This window comes from Neovison vison, unplaced genomic scaffold (assembly GCF_020171115.1).
Source record: "Neovison vison isolate M4711 unplaced genomic scaffold, ASM_NN_V1 Scaffold_051, whole genome shotgun sequence".
Classification (NCBI taxonomy): Eukaryota; Metazoa; Chordata; class Mammalia; order Carnivora; family Mustelidae; genus Neogale; species Neogale vison.
The window spans coordinates 1-16,997 of record NW_025334855.1 but is presented as its reverse complement, the minus strand read 5'-3'; the positions used below and the strand labels follow the sequence as shown (position 1 = coordinate 16,997).

The 16,997-nt window shown below is 53.6% G+C and overlaps 2 protein-coding genes across 6 annotated transcripts; both read left to right on the top strand.

The window, feature by feature from the left end:
* The first annotated feature begins 63 nt into the window (after positions 1 to 63).
* On the top strand, positions 64 to 5,623 carry LOC122897985 (protein CNPPD1). 3 transcript variants are annotated; one of them, XM_044236175.1, is made up of 9 exons: positions 64 to 201; positions 1,320 to 1,407; positions 1,855 to 1,963; positions 2,500 to 2,581; positions 2,744 to 2,864; positions 2,950 to 3,078; positions 3,635 to 3,696; positions 4,064 to 4,181; positions 4,392 to 5,623. In XM_044236175.1, exons 2-9 carry the CDS (start codon positions 1,339 to 1,341, stop codon positions 4,935 to 4,937), a joined length of 1,236 nt encoding a protein of 411 aa, XP_044092110.1. In that variant the 5' UTR covers positions 64 to 201; positions 1,320 to 1,338; the 3' UTR covers positions 4,938 to 5,623. The 3 variants fall into 3 exon arrangements, with proteins under 3 accessions (XP_044092110.1, XP_044092108.1, XP_044092109.1); XM_044236173.1 differs by having other exon boundaries at positions 64 to 445; XM_044236174.1 differs by lacking the exon at positions 64 to 201 and adding an exon at positions 1,002 to 1,089.
* Positions 5,624 to 7,739: 2,116 nt separating this feature from the next.
* LOC122897987 (solute carrier family 23 member 3-like) lies at positions 7,740 to 15,437 on the top strand. 3 transcript variants are annotated; one of them, XM_044236177.1, is made up of 12 exons: positions 7,741 to 7,997; positions 8,135 to 8,292; positions 8,452 to 8,549; positions 8,759 to 8,832; positions 9,477 to 9,658; positions 9,974 to 10,097; positions 10,252 to 10,366; positions 11,319 to 11,572; positions 12,373 to 12,478; positions 12,785 to 12,952; positions 14,444 to 14,539; positions 14,633 to 15,437. In XM_044236177.1, the coding sequence occupies exons 1-12, from the start codon at positions 7,812 to 7,814 to the stop codon at positions 14,920 to 14,922; spliced, it is 1,851 nt and encodes a 616-aa protein (XP_044092112.1). In that variant the 5' UTR covers positions 7,741 to 7,811; the 3' UTR covers positions 14,923 to 15,437. The 3 variants fall into 3 exon arrangements, with proteins under 3 accessions (XP_044092113.1, XP_044092112.1, XP_044092114.1); XM_044236178.1 differs by lacking the exon at positions 14,444 to 14,539 and having other exon boundaries at positions 7,740 to 7,997; XM_044236179.1 differs by lacking the exon at positions 11,319 to 11,572 and having other exon boundaries at positions 10,005 to 10,097; positions 10,321 to 10,366.
* Positions 15,438 to 16,997: the final 1,560 nt, after the last annotated feature.

The following is a 16,997-nucleotide window of genomic DNA, read 5'->3' as shown; positions in this document are numbered from 1 at the left end:
TGTGGCTGCTGGAGTCGGGAGTCTCCGTCGGGTTGTTAAGGCACTTTCGTCCGTGGGGCCCGGAGGACTCTATCTCCGCGTTTCCGCACTGTGGCCCGTTTTCTTCTCCCTGTATAGGCAGGGCGCCTAGGGAGTCGATACTCCCGATGTGATGCCGACCGAAGGGGCAGGAAGTGGGCTCCCAAATGCCTAGTGTCGCGGGTAGGATCTGCTTCTGCTCGGGAAGGGCGGCGGCTGTCCCATTACTCAGCCCTTGATTTACTGGTCCTCCCAGTTCCTTCCCCTCAGCCAATAAACAAACACTGGCGCGTGACTCGACCGACTCAAAAACAGCTTCACCTACTTAAAAAATTGTTTCCTTCTCATCGCCTTCCGTAAACTTTAGTGCTAGCGCGTATTAGCGTCTTTCCAGTCTCTTGCTCAAACAGGAGATCGGGGTTGCGGGGTGAGTTTAAAAATAGAATCCTGTTTAGATGTTTATTTGAGGGAGCATAATACCATTTATTGAGGCTCACAACGTACCAGGTGCTTTATGATCCCTTGTGATCATTTAATTTCTGCAGTAACCCCACAAAATAAGTAATTGGGTGTAGAATTCAAACTAGTGAAAGGAAGGTATACAGCAAATTTCTCTGCCACCTTGACCACAGTGCACCGACTGTTTTTTTCTGTATTCTTTCCTATGTTTTGTATGTACATTGTTCTGTGTGTGTCTATTTTTCAAAACATTCAGCCGCTACTCATCCTGCATTTTGGTTTTATTCACATTAATTATCTGCATTGCTACGAAAGGGTCAGCCGGGCTTGTTCATCCTCGCATGGTTCTCCGGGAATTGTTCCTATTACCCAGACGAGGACACGCTGGGGCGTAGCTCTGGGACTCGCCCGGGCTCGGGGCGACCAGGAGGAAGGCGAGCCCGGCTTGTCCGTGGGGGTCGGGGCTGGCGGCTGGGCCCAGCGGGGGGGCAGGAAGTGCCGGGCGCTGAGTCTCCCGCGACACCCCAGCGGCTAGTAAACGCGAGGCCGACGCGCGGCGCGATAGACTAGCTGCACGCGCCTGGCAGCCGGGTCTACTCCGCACTGGGTGAGGTGAGCGCCCCGAGCCCCCCAGGCCAGCTCCCGGAGCCCGGATCTCGGAGCCGGGAGCCCCGCCCGGGGCGGAACAGGAAGAGGCGCCCGCCAGCCCGGCCCCGCCTGCCGCTGCCGGCGCGAGGACCGGGGGCTGCGCTGGCCAAGGGCGGCGGTCTGCGCTGGGGAGGACGGCGGGCAGGCTAGGGCTCGGCGGCTCCCTCACCACGCGTCCCCTTCCACGTTCGCAGGGTGGCGAGTGGCGGCGCGATGGACCTGGCCGGGATCCTGCTGGACGAAGAAGGCACCTTCTCCCTCACCGGCTTCCAGGACTTCACGGTGAGAGGGCGGCCCGCCCCTTCCGCGGCCTGTCGGTGCTTGAGCTCGGACCGCGCTCGCTGGGTACCCGAGTAGGGCTGCCACCTCGCCTGACCGCTGGGACCGGAAGCCAGGCGGCAGCCGCTTGAGCCTTGCCTACTCGAGGCCCCGGCTCCTTGGGCCCCGAGGGAGAGCGCGGGGTAGAGGAATGGAGATAGGGCTAGCCAGCCGGGGACCTGCACGGAGTACCTCTCCTGCGGAGCAGTCAGTGGCGGAGGATTCCTGCCCTCCCCTCTGCCATTTGTGATAGGCTGCCCTTAGCATATAACCCGGACAACGGGGCGGGTTAGGGCGTGGGCCCCACTAGCAGTGAGGTGAGCCCTGCTGCCCCGCACCCCACTTCACCCTGAGCCAGGATCTCTACTGTTGCCTTGCCTGGCTTTCACGCTCCAACACCTGCGGTTTCAGTTCCTCCCCGGGCACCAGAAACTGAGTGCTCGGATCCGAAGGAGACTGTACTATGGCTGGGACTGGGAAGCCGACTGCAGCTTGGAGGAACTCTCCAGCCCCGTGGCAGGTTAGTGTTGCGTGATTGGGCGAGTGAGAAGCCTGAAGATGGGGTTGTCAGCAGTCACCAAAATGGGCAGGTGTGTACCCCATGAGCTACACCGTGTGGCCAGTGCTAACTTACTGGTACCTGGTATAAGGACCGGCTTTCCAGTCACTTTTTTTCAGTCTAGATGAGTAGAAAACAGTGCTGTCTTACAAATTTATATCATTCTTGATTTGTATATAAGACACATATATGTATCCCAAATTCACAGGGTGTTTATTTCTCAGATGAGTGGGGCAAAAGACAAATCTAGGTAATTTCTTCAGGTGATCCAGAAATAAGCCTCCTTGCTGGAAGGAGCTGAAATTCAAATGTAGAATGGGCCTTTTGTCTCAGCATGGGAGAATTTGGTCTACTTTGTTACTGTGGTCCTGTCTCTGAAGCTCAGATCATACACATCAGACTTTTCTGCTGATAGCAGTGGAAACTGGGTGTGTTGGGAGGCAGGGTGGTAAGGGAGGAGTTGTTTTCCTACTCTGGCTTCCTTCTGCCTCCTGCAGACATTGCTGTGGAACTGCTCCAGAAGGCGGCCCCCAGCCCAATCCGCCGACTCCAGAAGAAATACGTAGCTCATGTGTCCCGGTGAGCCTGGAATTGAGGGGGACGGGATGAGAGTGTTTGGGCCTTAAAGAGAGGGAAATGGTTATGTCTAAAGAGAAGATGTAAAGACCCAGGGATGCGCATCCTGAGTGGTGAGAGTGGAAAGACCCTTGGGGTTAATTAGGGATCTTTTCCATCACGCAGGGAGGCGTGCATCTCCCCATGTGCTATGATGCTTGCCCTGGTGTACATCGAGCGGCTCCGGCATCGAAACCCCGACTACCTACAGCACGTGTCATCTTCTGACTTGTTCCTGATCTCCATGGTAGGACGCCCCCTCCCCTTCATCTCCCTGGTGAGCCGGGAGCTGGGCGCCAGCTCTTCCCACTCCACTTCTGGTTCCTTGGCAGATGGTGGCCAGTAAGTACCTCTATGACGAAGGGGAGGAGGAGGAGGTATTCAACGATGAATGGGGAGCTGCAGGGGGTGTGGCCGTGCCCACTCTCAACGCCCTGGAGCGGGGCTTCCTGAGTGCCATGGTGAGTGGCCATTCTGTCTCTCACTCAGTTCCTCTGAGCTCTTCTTATGTTCCTTTCATCCTCTGCTTTTCTCTGTCAGCGTTCTGTAGTTTCTTTGTTTCTCTTTTTGCCTCTTCTCCTTGTGTCTTTCCTTATTAGTGGCTTCCCTTCCCACCCTTCTGGACCAGCCACAGCCTTTGGAGGTTCCTGGCATGGTGAGGCCAGAAATGGAGCTGCCGCCGCCCCCCGGTTCCTCAGGCCCTACATGTTACATTCTGAGTCAGCTTATCTCATGGGGTTCTGATTATTTGTATCCAGACTTCTGCCTCCTGACTCTGAGCTACCTACAGCCCGGTCTTAGGATTATTTTCTCTCTTTTCCCTTAATGGAGGATGTCCTGTGAAACCAGATAATGTGGTGTTAAATGAGTTAATATATAAAAGCTCTCGGAACAGTGTGTAGCGTATGGGAAGTGCGCTGCGGGAGCAGTGCTTGTAGCTGGTGCCGTGGTCCTGGTTGTTAAGTGACGGTGGCTCATCGCTGAGCTTGCTCGGTGCCCTTGTCTTCCTACCTGTAGGACTGGCGTCTCTACACTGACCCTCGGGAGATCTTTGAGGTGCTGAGCTGGCTGGAGAGCTGGTAGGTTCTAGAGTTGGGCAGAGGGGCTCAAGGGATTTGAGGGGTTAGACCTCAATCATAAGTCGACGGTGGGGGTGGTCCGTGTAACTGGAGGGGGAGGGAGGAGACAGGAAAGAGAAGTGCCCAAGGTAGTGGTTCGTAAACCTGTCTGCCCTCTTTGTAATCACCTTGGGAATGGTGGGAGGCGCTTATTTAAAATACAGATCTCAGTGTCGCGCTCAGCTCCTGGATCGACAGGTAGGCTAGGAATGTGCACATGTAACAGGTTGCCCTGTGTGTCCTGGTGGCTGCCCAGGGGAATGAGGCCACCACCGGGCCAGCTGTGGAAGGGGTGTAGATGCCCTCTGTCTTCCTCCCCTGCCCACAGTGTGGCTGCGCAGCAGGGGCGGCGGCGGGGCTGGTACACCTACACAGACCTGTGTGTGCTGCTGGAGCAGCCGGCCTGGCAGTTGGCCCTGGGCTCCCTCTGCCAGCGCCTGGCAAAGGTGAGGAGGGTTGGGAAGGACGGGCTGGGTGTGGGCTGGTGTGTAGGGCGGGATGAGCAAGTGCCGAAGGCCTCAGGAGATGGGGTTTGAGAGTAGATGGTGAAAGAGAGCTCTGACTTGAGCAGACAAGGTAAGGGGTGGGCGCATTAAAGACAGAGCGGGTTTTGGGGGAAGGGTGTTTGGGTACCAACTCTTCTTACTTTCCTGCAGCTGTCCTGCCTGTTGGCCATGGCCTATGTGAGCAGTGTGGCCTTGGCAGTGGCCTCAGTGGCCGTAATTCACCAGTCCTTGGGCCTGTCCTGCAGCCCCTCACCAGGCCCTCCAGATCTTGGATTGGCCTCCAGGAGCCTCTTGGAACCCTGCACACCTTCTTCCGTGCCGCAGTGCCTGCCATGTCCTATTAACATCTCCAGTGGCCAAGAAGGTGACGCAGGGCTGCGTTCACTGTGGGGCAGTCTCCTGTCCTCACTGACTCCTCCATCAGTGCCTCCCCCAGACCCGCCTTCCCTTCCCGCTCTTCTCCAGAATTGTCCCCTTTGCCGGAAGCTGCAGAGAGACTCCCCAAGCTGCCATGCCTGCCACCACGTGAACCGTACAGTTCCCACTGGGCCCCCCAAAGCCGGGTACCACTCCCATGGCCTGGCTCCACCCTGGCCCTGGAGCCCAGTGCCCCCACTGCTCCCTCAGCCCCAGCCGTGTTCCCTCTTCAGTGTCATGGAACTAGCCCGTCTCAAGTCTTTCATTTTCCCAGGCTAGGCAGGCTTCCAAGGAATACATTAAGAGGATCTGGGAGTCCTTGAGAACCTGGAGGGGCAAAGCTTGATTTAGATCCTCTCCGCCTCTCTGGGTCCTCGGCTGGTCCCTGTCCTTTTAGGTGATGAAGCTTAAGGGGTTGTGGGGCAGAAAGACTGAAGGTCGCTCACTCTCCTAGACCTCAGCGGCTGACTGCTTGCCTGGGGCAGTGAGGGTACTTGGGGAAACTTTGGCTTGGTGACCAGGGCCATGTAACAACCAGCCAGAGAAGCCCCCATCTTTCTATCTCCTTGGGTTCTAGACTTGCTGTTGAGTTCCCTAGGAAGGAAGGGGAAAGTAGGGTGAGGGACGGAGGGGATGTTGACTGGCGGCCCGTGTGATGTCCCTGAAGCAGGAGAGCCAGGGACGGATAGGGCCAAGGTTGGATCTGCCAAGGGAAGGCAGAGGGAGATGGGAAACCCTCTCCACACCCATCCCCTGGATGTGGCCTAAAGGAACCAGGGACTACTGACATCTTCAGCCTCACCCTTTTGTCTTCCAGCCTCTTCTTACTACTTTGCTCCTGGCCTTCACTCTCTTCCCGTTCTTCTTCTGGGTGTTCTTTTCACAGGCCACTCTGGCCACTGCTTTGTATCTGGGTTTTTCACGCTTTTGTAGAACTGAGGTTTCAATAAACAGTGTCAGTTGCATGGCCTGGATTCTTAATTCTGCGGCAGCCCTGGAAGAATCCTTCCTCCCCCCACCCCATATCTGGATTCTAAGCTTTTCTACTTCCTGAGCCCATCATCTTGCAATTCATTCTCCTGGAAACCCATTTTAGAACTTCTCTGTTTGAGAGATGCCTGGGTGGCTCAGTGGGTTGGCAGTCTACTCTTGGTCTGGCTAGGGTCATGACCTCAGGTTTATGAGATTGAGTCCCACATCGGGCTCCATGCTCAGTGGGAAATCTGCTTGAGATTCTCTCTCCCTCTCCCTCTGCCCTCCCCTGACTCAAATGTGTGTGCCTGCATGCTCTCTCTCTCTCTCTCCCAAATAAATCTTAAAAAAGGGAGGGGTGCCTGGGTGGCTCAGTGGGTTAAAGCCTCTGCCTTCGGCTCAGGTCATGATCCCAGAGTCCTGGGATGGAGCCCCACATTGGGCTCTCTGCTCTGCGGGGAGCCTGCTTCCTCCTCTCTCTCTGCCTGCCTCTCTGCCTACTTGTGATCTCTGTCAAATAAATAAATAAAAATCTTAAAAAAAAAAAGCCAACAAACTTCCTTGTTATTTGATGATTAGACTCCCATCTCAAAATTAACCCTCAACCCAGCACCCTGGGGCCCCTAGTGCTGCTTGACTTGGGTGCTGTGGGGCACAGACGGTGACTCTGCCATGCCTGAGGTGGGCCCTGTCTGTCACAAGTTCTGGGGGTGCCCTATCCTGGTGGATCCTGACGGGTCTAGGGAAGCGTCCTTGGGAAGTTCCAAGGACATCTCTCTCTATCCTGACTTCCGGTCTGTTTGGATGCGTGGTGGTAGTTGGTGTTCTTAAGAGAAGTCCAAGGGGGCGCCTGGGTGGCTCAGTGGGTTGAGCCGCTGCCTTCGGCTCAGGTCATGATCTCAGGGTCCTGGGATCGAGTCCCGCATCGGGCTCTCTGCTCAGCAGGGAGCCTGCTTCCCTCTCTCTCTCTCTGCCTGCCTCTCTGTCTACTTGTGATTTCTCTCTGTCAAATAAATAAATAAAATCTTAAAAAAAAAAAAAAAAAAAAGAAGTCCAAGGCTGGGTTATCCTTGGAAGAAGGAAAACCTTTCTGGCCCTTGGACAGGGTGTCCAGGACAGGTAGTACTGCCCGTTAGGGGAACTACCTCGAAACATGGGGCATTTTTTTGATGGAGGTAAACATCTGAAGGGATGCAACCTGCATTCAGCTGAGCAGCCTGGAAAGCTTCAGGCCCCTCCCTTACAAAGAATTCCCAAGACAACTTTCGAACCACCCCCTGCCCCAGGACCTCACGTATATGAAAAGCCTGTTTATCTGAACCTAGACCTTTTTAACACGTAAACACCAAATTGTTTTTGCACATTTTGAGAAAGACTCCATTTGCCAGGAATGTACCTACATGTAAATTAAAGCCGGACTTTGTTTTGTGCAGCACTTTGCCAAGAACCGGATCATGATTTTGGAACATTAGGTCACCCGCCATGGCGCAGCTTGTGGTACACCACAAGGCCAGGAAAGCAGCAGTATCTGTTGGCGTCATAGCTGCTGCATCCAGGTCGATGGTACATAGCGAGTGGGCAGTGGATACCATCGCCTTCTTGTTCAGCTGGGCCCCCTGCTTTCACATAGGAAATACCTACCATCAATCACCTTCATTTCTCCTTCCTGTTGGGGGTGGAAATGGTCTGGAGTTGTGGTCACTGTCGCCATGCACCGTGGAAGGATATTACTCACGCATTTCCTTCCCAGGCAGCCCTGGGGGCTGGGCCCCGAAAAGGTTGAAAACTGGGGTAGCAGTGATCTTTCCAAATCACTGGAAATTTCAGGGTTTCCAGTGAAAAAAACCTCCAGTGAAAAACCTCCCCAGAATATTTTATAAGTCTTCTTCACCCCCTCCCCCCGCCTTATCCTACTTTGCAGAGCTTGGATTGAGATGGAGATTCTTGGGGGGAGGGGTCCAGACGTGGCTCCCCAGTTAATGGGTGATGGAATTTGTACAAGAGCTGGGCAAAGGTGAAAGGACCTGTCCTGCCCCAAATCCCTCATCCCTTTGCTCCGCTTCACTGACCCTTTCACCCCCTCCCCACTCCAGGCAGCTAACTTCTTCCAAACTCTGACCTCTTACACTCTCTACTTAACTCTGACCCAGGGCAGCCAAGACAAGCAGCAAGCAGGGCAGCATGAGCCGATCATCCCCCCATCCCACCCAACTCCAGTCCATGGGCCCCCAGAATGCCCCCGTTCCCCTGCTGCTGCCGCCGCCGCTGCCACCACCACCGCCTGATGGACAAAATCCCTCCTCTTACCCTTGGGCCTCTCAGTGTGGGCCTCCTCCCTGGGGCCTCAGCTGTCTTCTGGCTCTGCAGGTAGGCGCAGAAGTGCAAGAGCTGGTTCTGACTGAAGAGACATTTGGTGGGGAGTAGGAGTGGCATGAGAAACCCTCCGGAAATAGGTATTTCTAACCCTTTTCTGAAGACCACCCTTCCCATTCCTCCCCCTGCAGCATATCCTGGTCCTGGCTTCTCTGCTCTGGGCCTCCCACCTGCTCCTGCTTCCAAGTCTCCCCTCAGGAGAGCTCTCGTACTCCCCTGCCCAGCTCTTGGCCTCCAGCCTCTTTTCCTGTGGTGTGTCCACCACCCTGCAAGTCTGGATAGGCAGCAGGTGAGGGGAACTCCCTGGAGAGAAGGGGGCGGGTATGTGTGTGTGTGTGTGTGTGTGTGTGTGTGTAGGTGTGTGTACTCGTGTGAGTGTAGGAGAGGCCTGAGAAGCTCTTTGGGCTGCCATGCTTTTCTAGACCTGCCAGGGCTACTGTTCCTACAGGCTCCCTCTTGTCCAGGCTCCATCCTTAGAGTTCCTTGTCCCTGCTCTGGTGCTGACCAGCCAGAAGCTACCTCTGGCCATCCAGACACCTGGAAACTGTGAGCACAGAGCAAGGGCAAGGGGTGAGGGTGGGGTGGGCTGCCAGTTGGAGCCTCCAGGTGTAGGTGGGTGCAGGATGGAGAGTGGGCAGTGATGGGAACGGCTAGGCTCTGGAGTCTTGGAGCTGTGCCGAGCCCCAGCTAGGATGGTGGAATACTGGGGTTCTGTCCCACTTATTCTCTCCTCTCCATGCACCCTTTTTTCCCAGCCTCCCTTGTGCTGCGCCTATGTCGGGGGTCTGGCTGCCATGGCCTGGGGCTCTGGAACACTTCTCTCAGAGAGGTGAGTGCCTCGGGGTGGGGAAGAGGAGGGCTGCCTGCGCGTTGCCAGGATGGAGGAGGTTCTAGTTTCCAGTTGGTGGGGCCTGAGATGGTCTGGGGGAAGGAGCTGAGGCAGGGACCCACATCTGGAATTTGGAATTCAATAAGAAGTCCAGGTTGACATCAGAAAGGACCAATATCTACCATTTACATCGATGTGGATGGAACTCGAGGGGATTCTGCTAAGTGAAATAAGTCAAGCCAAGAAAGATAATATGGTTTAATTCATATGTGGAATATAAGAAATAGTATGGAGGACCATAGTGGAATAGAGGGAAAACTGAATGGGAAGAAACAAACCATGAGAGACTCTTGACTCTGGGAAACAAACTGAGGGTTTCAGGAGGGGTGGTGTGTGGGGAATTGCGGGGATGGGGTAACTAGGGGATGGGCATTAAAGAGGAGGGACCATGATGGGATGGGCCATGGGGGTTATATGCAATTAATGAATCAATAAACAGGACATTGAAAACTAATGATATACTATATGTTGGCTAATTGCATTTAAATTAAAAAAAAAAAAAAAAAGAAGTAGTAGTAGTCCAGGCTGAGGTCAACTCCACTGAGCAGAATGCTTCCTCTTTGTGCTTTTCTTGGCTCCTCCAGGTGTCTGGGGCTGTGGTGGTATCCGGGCTGCTCCAAGGCACCCTGGGGCTGTTGGGGGGTCCTGGCCACTTGTTCCCCCACTGTGGACCTCTGGTGCTGGCTCCCAGCCTGATGGTGGCAGGCTTCTCTGCCCACAGGGAGGTGGCCCTCTTCTGCTCTACTCACTGGGGCCTGGCCTTACTGTACGTAATTCCTGACCGGCATGGGGTGGTGACCAGTGGGTTGTGCGGGCCTGCGGGTGGGCAGAGAAGCTGGCCCTCCTCCCCAACTCAGCAGCTGTCTGAGCAGGGCCGATCCTTCATGGATTTAGAATCCTGAGCTTTTTCTGGATTCATTTGGTCTCCCACTGACCCCTACTCCCCCTACCAAGGTATCCTCCTTCCTCTCTTCTCTGGGGCCCCTTTAAGGGAATTCTTCCACTCCTACCTCCAATACCGCCCTCCCCCCCAACAGGATACTTGCTTCCTCTTGCTCCTGAAGCTCCTTCTCTCTCCTAGGCTTATCCTGCTCGTGGTTGTCTGTTCTCAGCACCTGGCCTCCTGCCAGTTACCCCCCTGCCCCTGGAGGCCAGCTTCAAACTCTTCCCCTCAAGCTCCCATTCCCGTCTTCCGGCTCCTCTCGGTATGTGGTGGTCTGGAGAGGGCCAGTTGATGAGAGAGGGACTGGCATAGAACGTTTACTAAGCCTGCTACCTTTGGCTTCTGCCTGCCCCTCAAGGCCAGCTTGGAAGGTTCTGGGTGGAGGGGCATTTTCCTGTCTCAGTCTTGCCGCTCAGGTGCTGATGCCAGCGGCCTGTGTGTGGATCATCTCCGCCCTTCTGGGTCTGCGCGTCATCCCCCCGGAGCTGTCTGCTTCCCTTGAGGTGCCATGGGTCTGGCTGCCTCACCCAGGTAGGTTTCCTCTTCGTCCTTCACTCTCTGACTCCAATAAAGGGTCTATTTCTTCGAACTCGCGATTGAGTGAATTTCATTTGAGTTAAATCCTGTGTTTTCTCAAAACACGCAGGGGAGAGGAGTTGCCAGTCCGAGGAGCAGTGCTGGCCCCTCGTCGCAGGTGTTTTGTTGCGTGTTAAGAGACATCTATAAGCCCACCACTCCCTATTGATACCCAACTGCCCAATTTATTCATTTGTTACCACCACCCTCCACAGGCATTTGGGTCAGCGACCTATGTATAAATATTGCTTTTGAGTCATTGTACACAAATGCCATTCATTTGTCAACTTGATACATGTCTGTTGATTGCTGATTTTGTGCTGGACAGATGATAGGGCACATGGTGATGAATATAACAGACACAGTACCTATACTTATGAAGCTCTGTCTGCTGGGGGATGCAGATACTACTTAGTCATCCAAGCAAGTGTGAAATTGCATGTGGTACGTGTCACAGTGGGGAGGTATGTTGTGTAATGACAGCTTATAATGGAGAATCTGACTTTATTGGACAGATCAGGAAAAATATTCTTGAGGAAGTGATCTTTGAGCTGAGATGTGAGAGATGAGTAGCAGCCAACAGGGTGAAGGCAAGGGAGAAGAGCATTCTAGGTAGGGAGAAGAGCCCATGCAAAGACCCTGTGGTAGCCAGCCACACAGCAAGTACAAGGGTCTGAAACAAGGCCAGCGTATCTGGAGTGAAGGAAGAGAAGCAGAGTGCCGTGAGCGATGGTTTGTAGACCGTGGCAAAGGGATGAGTCTTTATCCTGAGTTTGTTGGTTTTGTCCCAAGACATTATCTTAAAAAACAATGGGCTCTCGAGGATTCTTGTAGCACAGAGCTTTGGAGGCAGGGGGATGCTTCAGACTTGAGTCTGGCCCCAAGGTGGCTCTCTCTCCCTCCCCAGCTGAGTGGGACTGGCCCTTGCTGACACCCAGGGCTCTGGCTGCGGGCATCTCCATGGCTTTGGCAGCCTCTGCCAGCTCCCTGGGCTGCTATGCCCTGTGTGGCCGACTGCTACAGTTGCCATCCCCACCTCCACATGCCTGCAGTCGCGGGCTGAGCCTGGAGGGTCTGGGCAGCGTGCTGGCTGGGCTGTTGGGGAGCCCTATGGGCACTGCCTCCAGCTTCCCCAACGTGGGCACAGTGAGTCTTATCCAGGTATGTGGGTGGGGGTGGGGGTGGGAGTGGGGGTGGGGACGGGGTCGCTGGAGGTGTGGGCAAGGGGAGGAAACTCACGCTGACTGGTTGCCATCTGTGTCCAGCATTCTGTCAGGAACTCCATATCAGTTATCTCATTTAGGGAGGTGCCTAGAAGTGGTAAGGGGCTAGGAGTGGGAGGAAGACACTAAGTCATCACCAAATTCCTTCTGTGCCTCAGGCACTGTACCCAGGCTGGGAGTCTGGTGAGATCAAGTCATATAAAGTCCCTGATCTCTTGGGCACTTCAGAGGGGGAGAGGCAGACAATTTAAGGAACAAAGTAAGATAGGGATGCCTGTGGCTCCCTATCTTGGTTAAGCGTCTGTCTTCAGCTCAGGTCTTGGTCCCAGGGTCCTGGGACTGAGTCCAGCATCATGCTCCCTGTTCAGCGAAGAGTCTGCTTCTCTCTCTGCCCGCTGCCCCCCCTGCTTGTACTCTCTCTCTCTCTCTCTTTTTATGACAAATAAATGTATAAAATCTTTTAAAAAAAGGAAAAAATAAGATAATTCCAGAGTGATACGTCCTATCAAGAAAACAAAGCATTTAAAAGTTAAAAATAAAATATTTTAAAAAGAAAAAGAAAGCAAAGCAGAGTAGTAGTGGGATAGTGGTTGAGAAAAGGAGAAGCCTTCGGGTAGAGTGCTTCTTGGGAGGGTCATGTTTGAGTTGGGATCCAAATGATGAGAATGCGCCAGCTGGGTAAAATCCTTGGAGAGTCGAGGAAGAGGTGGTGTTTTCTGGCATCTCTTCTTCACCTAGGCTGGCTCTCGGAGAGTGGTGTACTTGGTGGGACTGTTCTGCATGGGGCTTGGGCTCTCCCCGAGGCTGGCCCAGCTCCTCACCGCCATCCCGCTGCCTGTGCTTGGTGAGTGGATGTATCAGCAGGCCTGGTATTGAACCAGCGCTCACCCTGCCCCCAGGACAGCCCAAATGGCTGGGTGTGGCTAGCCACCTCTCTTTCCGAACAGCATCCCCTGACATGTTGATAGCTGTGTGTGTCAGCTGCCCTCATTCCCCCCCGCCCAACATCTTGACCTCTTGACCGGGCTTCTAGCATCATTGGAAAATGAGCCTTTTGGTCGTCCATCTCCATCACCACCTGCCCCACCCTGCAATCTTCTCTGCTATTCCAGCCCTTCCTAACCTCCTTAACTACTTCCCTACGAGACAGGTGGGGTGCTTGGGGTGACCCAGGCCGTGGTTCTGTCTGCTGGATTCTCCAGCTTCCACCTGGCTGACATTGACTCTGGGCGGAATGTCTTCATTGTTGGCTTTTCCATCTTCATGGCCCTGCTGCTGCCAAGATGGCTTCGAGAGGCCCCGGTCCTACTGAGTACAGGTGGGAGAAAGGAGAGGGATGGGAGGGGGAGTTGGACGGGATTGGGAAAACAAGACCTGGAGACTTGGAGCTCTCCAGACTCCAGGTCCCACACCCTTTTCTGGGCTTTGGTGTAAATAGTTCATCCATTCGTTTAACAAATATTTATTGAGCATCAGACTACCCTCTTAGGATACAAGGTGCCTCCAGTTGTTGCAGGCCAGTGAAAGAAAGAAGACGTGTACAGACATAGCAGGAAAGGTTCAGATAAGGAGCTGGGTTGCTCGGCAGCAAGAGAGAGAGTTTCATTTTGAGATGATCCAACTTAAATTTTTTATTTTTTTAATTTTTATTTATTTATTTATTTATTTTTGATCCAACTTACATTTTATGGAGAAAGGAACATTGAGCTGGTTTGACTTGAACATATTTAGTGAGAGGAAGCTCATTTCCGGTGGGGAACCATCATAAACAACGACTTAGAAGTAGGAAGTCCTAGGGTATTTCCGGGGAGCAGCAAATACCTCAGTTGGTTAGTGCAGCCTAGCCAATAGCAGTGACACTCAATTGAGGAGGATTTTGCCCCACAGGGAATACTCAGCAATATCCAGAGACATTTTTGGTTCTTACAAACAGAAGAGGGGATTGTTATTGGTATTTAGTGGCTAGAGGGGTTCTGCTAAATATCCCACAAGGCACAGGACAGGCCCCCTCAAACAAAGAATTATCTGGTCCAAAATGTCAGTAGTACTGAGGTTCAGAAAACCAGGCTAGAGCATAGAAGGTAAGAATTGGGAAGTAAGGGGCTGCTGGGTGGCTCAGTTGGTTGAGTGTCTGCCTTTGGCTCAAGTCACAGTCCCAGTACCCTGGGATTGAGCCCCACATTGGGCTCCCTGCTCAGCAGCAAGTCTGTTTCTTCCTCTCCCTCTGCCCCTCTGGCTGCTTGTGTGCGATCTTTCTCTTAAATAAATACAATCTTAAAAAAAAAAAAAAAAGTGGAAGGTTAGGTCTTTTATTTATCCATTTATTTATTTTAAAGATTTATTTTTCTTTTAGAGAGAGAGACTGCCAGTGGGGGGAGGGGCAGAGGGGGAGAGAGAAAAAGAGAGAGATTCTTCAAGCAGACTCCCCACTGAGCAGGGAGCCTGATGAGGGCTTGATCCCAGGACCCTGAGATCATGACTTGAGCTGAAACTAAGAGGCGGCCGCTTAAACAACTGAACCACCCCAGCACCCCAATGGCTGGGGCTTCTAATACCAAACTTTTGAGAGCCTGGATCTATCTGGAGGGCATGTGGATACTCAGAATACAGGATGATGGACTGGGAACTTGTGAGAAGGGCCTAGGTGGGGGAAATAGAGAATAGTGGGACAAAGGTGAAGGAAGATAGGATAACAGTTCAGAAAGACCTGTCCTTAGCCCAAGATATAGACTTAGGTCTAGGAATATAAGAGTCATTGACCCTGCACAGGATCAGAGTTCCCTTCCTGCCTGGCCCCAACCCTCTATAGGCTGGAGTCCCTTGGATGTGTTACTGCGCTCGGTGCTCACAGAGCCCATCTTCCTGGCAGGATTTTTGGGCTTCCTTTTAGAGAACACCATTCCTGGTAAGTTGAGGCCAGGCCCCAGCACAGTGGGGAGGAGCCAGGATGTTCTCTCTTCCTGCTAGGGCAATAGCCTGACAAACCTTTCTTTTGCAGGCACAAGGCTTGAGCGAGGCCTAGGTCAAGGGCTGCAATCTCCTTTCACTGCCCAAGAGGCTCAGCTGCCTCAGAAGTCCAGAGAGAAGGCTGCCAAAGAGTATGAGATTCCTTTCCCTACCCAAAACTTGCGTATCTGTATGCTCCAGCCCCTCCATTGCCTCTGCCCGCTGCCTGAAGACCATGTGAATGAGGAAGGAGAGCCCTCGGAGCCAGGAGAGACAGCTGATTTGTTGCCTGGCTTTGCGGAGCAGTGTCCTGAGTCTAGCAGAGAGCTTGGGTCCCAGTGATTACCGGGAGTCCTACTCCTTCCCTGGTTAGTTTACCGTATCTCCCAGCTTGCTGGAGAGTAAGCTCCCAAGTTCTAATTTCTCCTGAGAAGAAGGTGTGTGTTTGCGCATGTGTGTGTATGAGAAATGGGCCCACCTAAAGGTCTCATTTCCCAATAGGTGTGTTGCCCTTCCTTTTCTTAATTAGGCCTAATAACAACAACAAACATTAATTAGGCCTAACTGTTCCACGTTCCAGGCAAGGGCCACAGTTTAGTGGGCTGTGATCGAATGAATGAGATTCTGCATCTGAACTATCTATGGTCAAACCCCAGCATTCGCTTAACAAATATTTATTGAAGGCCTTCCATGTGCAAGGTTCTGGAACTACAGATGCGGATAACATAGGGTCCCTGCCCTCTTAAGGAACCTATCATTATAAAGACCTATGTAATTACTAACTAAAATCTAAGGTAAAGGCGGCCTGTAATAAAAATTAAAACAATGTTATGGAAGCCAAAAGGAAGAAAAAAAAATTTTTTTAAAGACTTTATTTATTTATTTGACAGACAGAGATCACAAGTAGGCAGAAAGGCAGGCAGAGAGTGAGAGGGGGAAGCAGGCTCACCGCTGAGCAGGGAGCCAGATGTGGGGCTAAATCCCAGGACCCTGGGATCATGACCTGAGGCAGAGGCTTTAGCCCACTGAGCCACCGAGGCGCGTGGATAGAGGCAAACACAGGCTTTCTGGAAAAACAAAACAAAAAACCAAAAAGAAACCCCCAAAAAAAACCCCAGCACCAATCGAGGCCTTGACGGCAGGAGGAGTTTTGCTCCTGTAAAGTGGGCAGGGAGAGTATTTCAAGCTTAGGTATCCAGTTGGAGCAAAACCATTAATTGTGCAAAGCAGAAAATGAGTTAAGGGATTTTTTTTCAAGTTTTTCTGTGGTGATGGAGCATAAATATGGGGCTAAAAGGAAGGAGAAATGAAGACAGGAGAAAGGATGCGGTCAAACGATGGGATTTATGCATTTAAGAAGGATCCTCTCTGAAACGGTTCAGCGCTGGTGAGGACCAGAGAGATTATCTAGTGAAGTTCAACCTCCCTATTTTATTTATTTTTAAAATATCTATCTCTCGATCGATCTATTTATGGTGGGGGGAGGGGCAGAGGGAGAGGGAGCAGCAGACTCCCTGCTGAGCAAGGATCCGCGGGGTTGGATCCCAGGAACCTCAGATCGTGACCTGAGCTGAAGGCGGCCGCCTAACCGACGGAACTAGGCAGGCGCTCCTCATTAGATTTAAAACAAAACAAGCGGTTGGACAGGTAAGGGAGGGAAGTGATCTTAGTTTACTGACAAGTCCAAATCCAGACAGCCCTCTCCCGAACCTCCTCTGGCATTCTTTTTACAACGCCAGCGCGACTTCGAGGGGCACCCACCACTACCTCAAGTCCTACAGCAGCGGGTCGCCCAGTCCTGTTCCGGCTCCCCTAGGGCGCGGCAGACCCCCAGCTCTAAGAGGTCGGTCCGACCGCTCCGAGGGCCCAGATGCCCCGCCCACGTTGGGCCCGGGCCCCGCCCCTCTGTCCCGAAAGGCCTCTACCCTAGGCCTTTCGGTTTGCGCGGGCCAGCCCGCCGCGGGGAGGGCTGGAGCTCTCGCGGCCCCTCACGGTAGGTGGAGCGGCTTTCGAACCGGGGCCGGGACTCGGCCCGGCGCCGGGCGGTGAGGGACCCCGGGGACCCTGCGCGGGCGAGCCAGCTGGGACCGGCGCTCGGCCTGGGAACTCCGGCAGACCTCCGGGGGTGGGCGGGGCGCGTGCGCCGCGCGTGCGCAGCCCGCCTTCCGGCGGCGAGGCGGGGTTTGTGAAGCTGCTTGGTGGTGGGGTCCTCGGTGCTGCAAAGGGACTGGTGGTCCGCTTTGTTACCCTTGAGGAGCCCGGAGCCGCGTCTCGGTGCGGCCGGTGCTGTCGAAGGCCGACGGCGAAGGCCCTCGCAGCGAGGCCGGATGGAAACTACGCCGCCAGACGGGGCTCCTGGGGTGGGGCTGCGGTAAAGCGAGCGAGGGTTGGTCCCCACCAGAGGGCCGGGGCGTGGC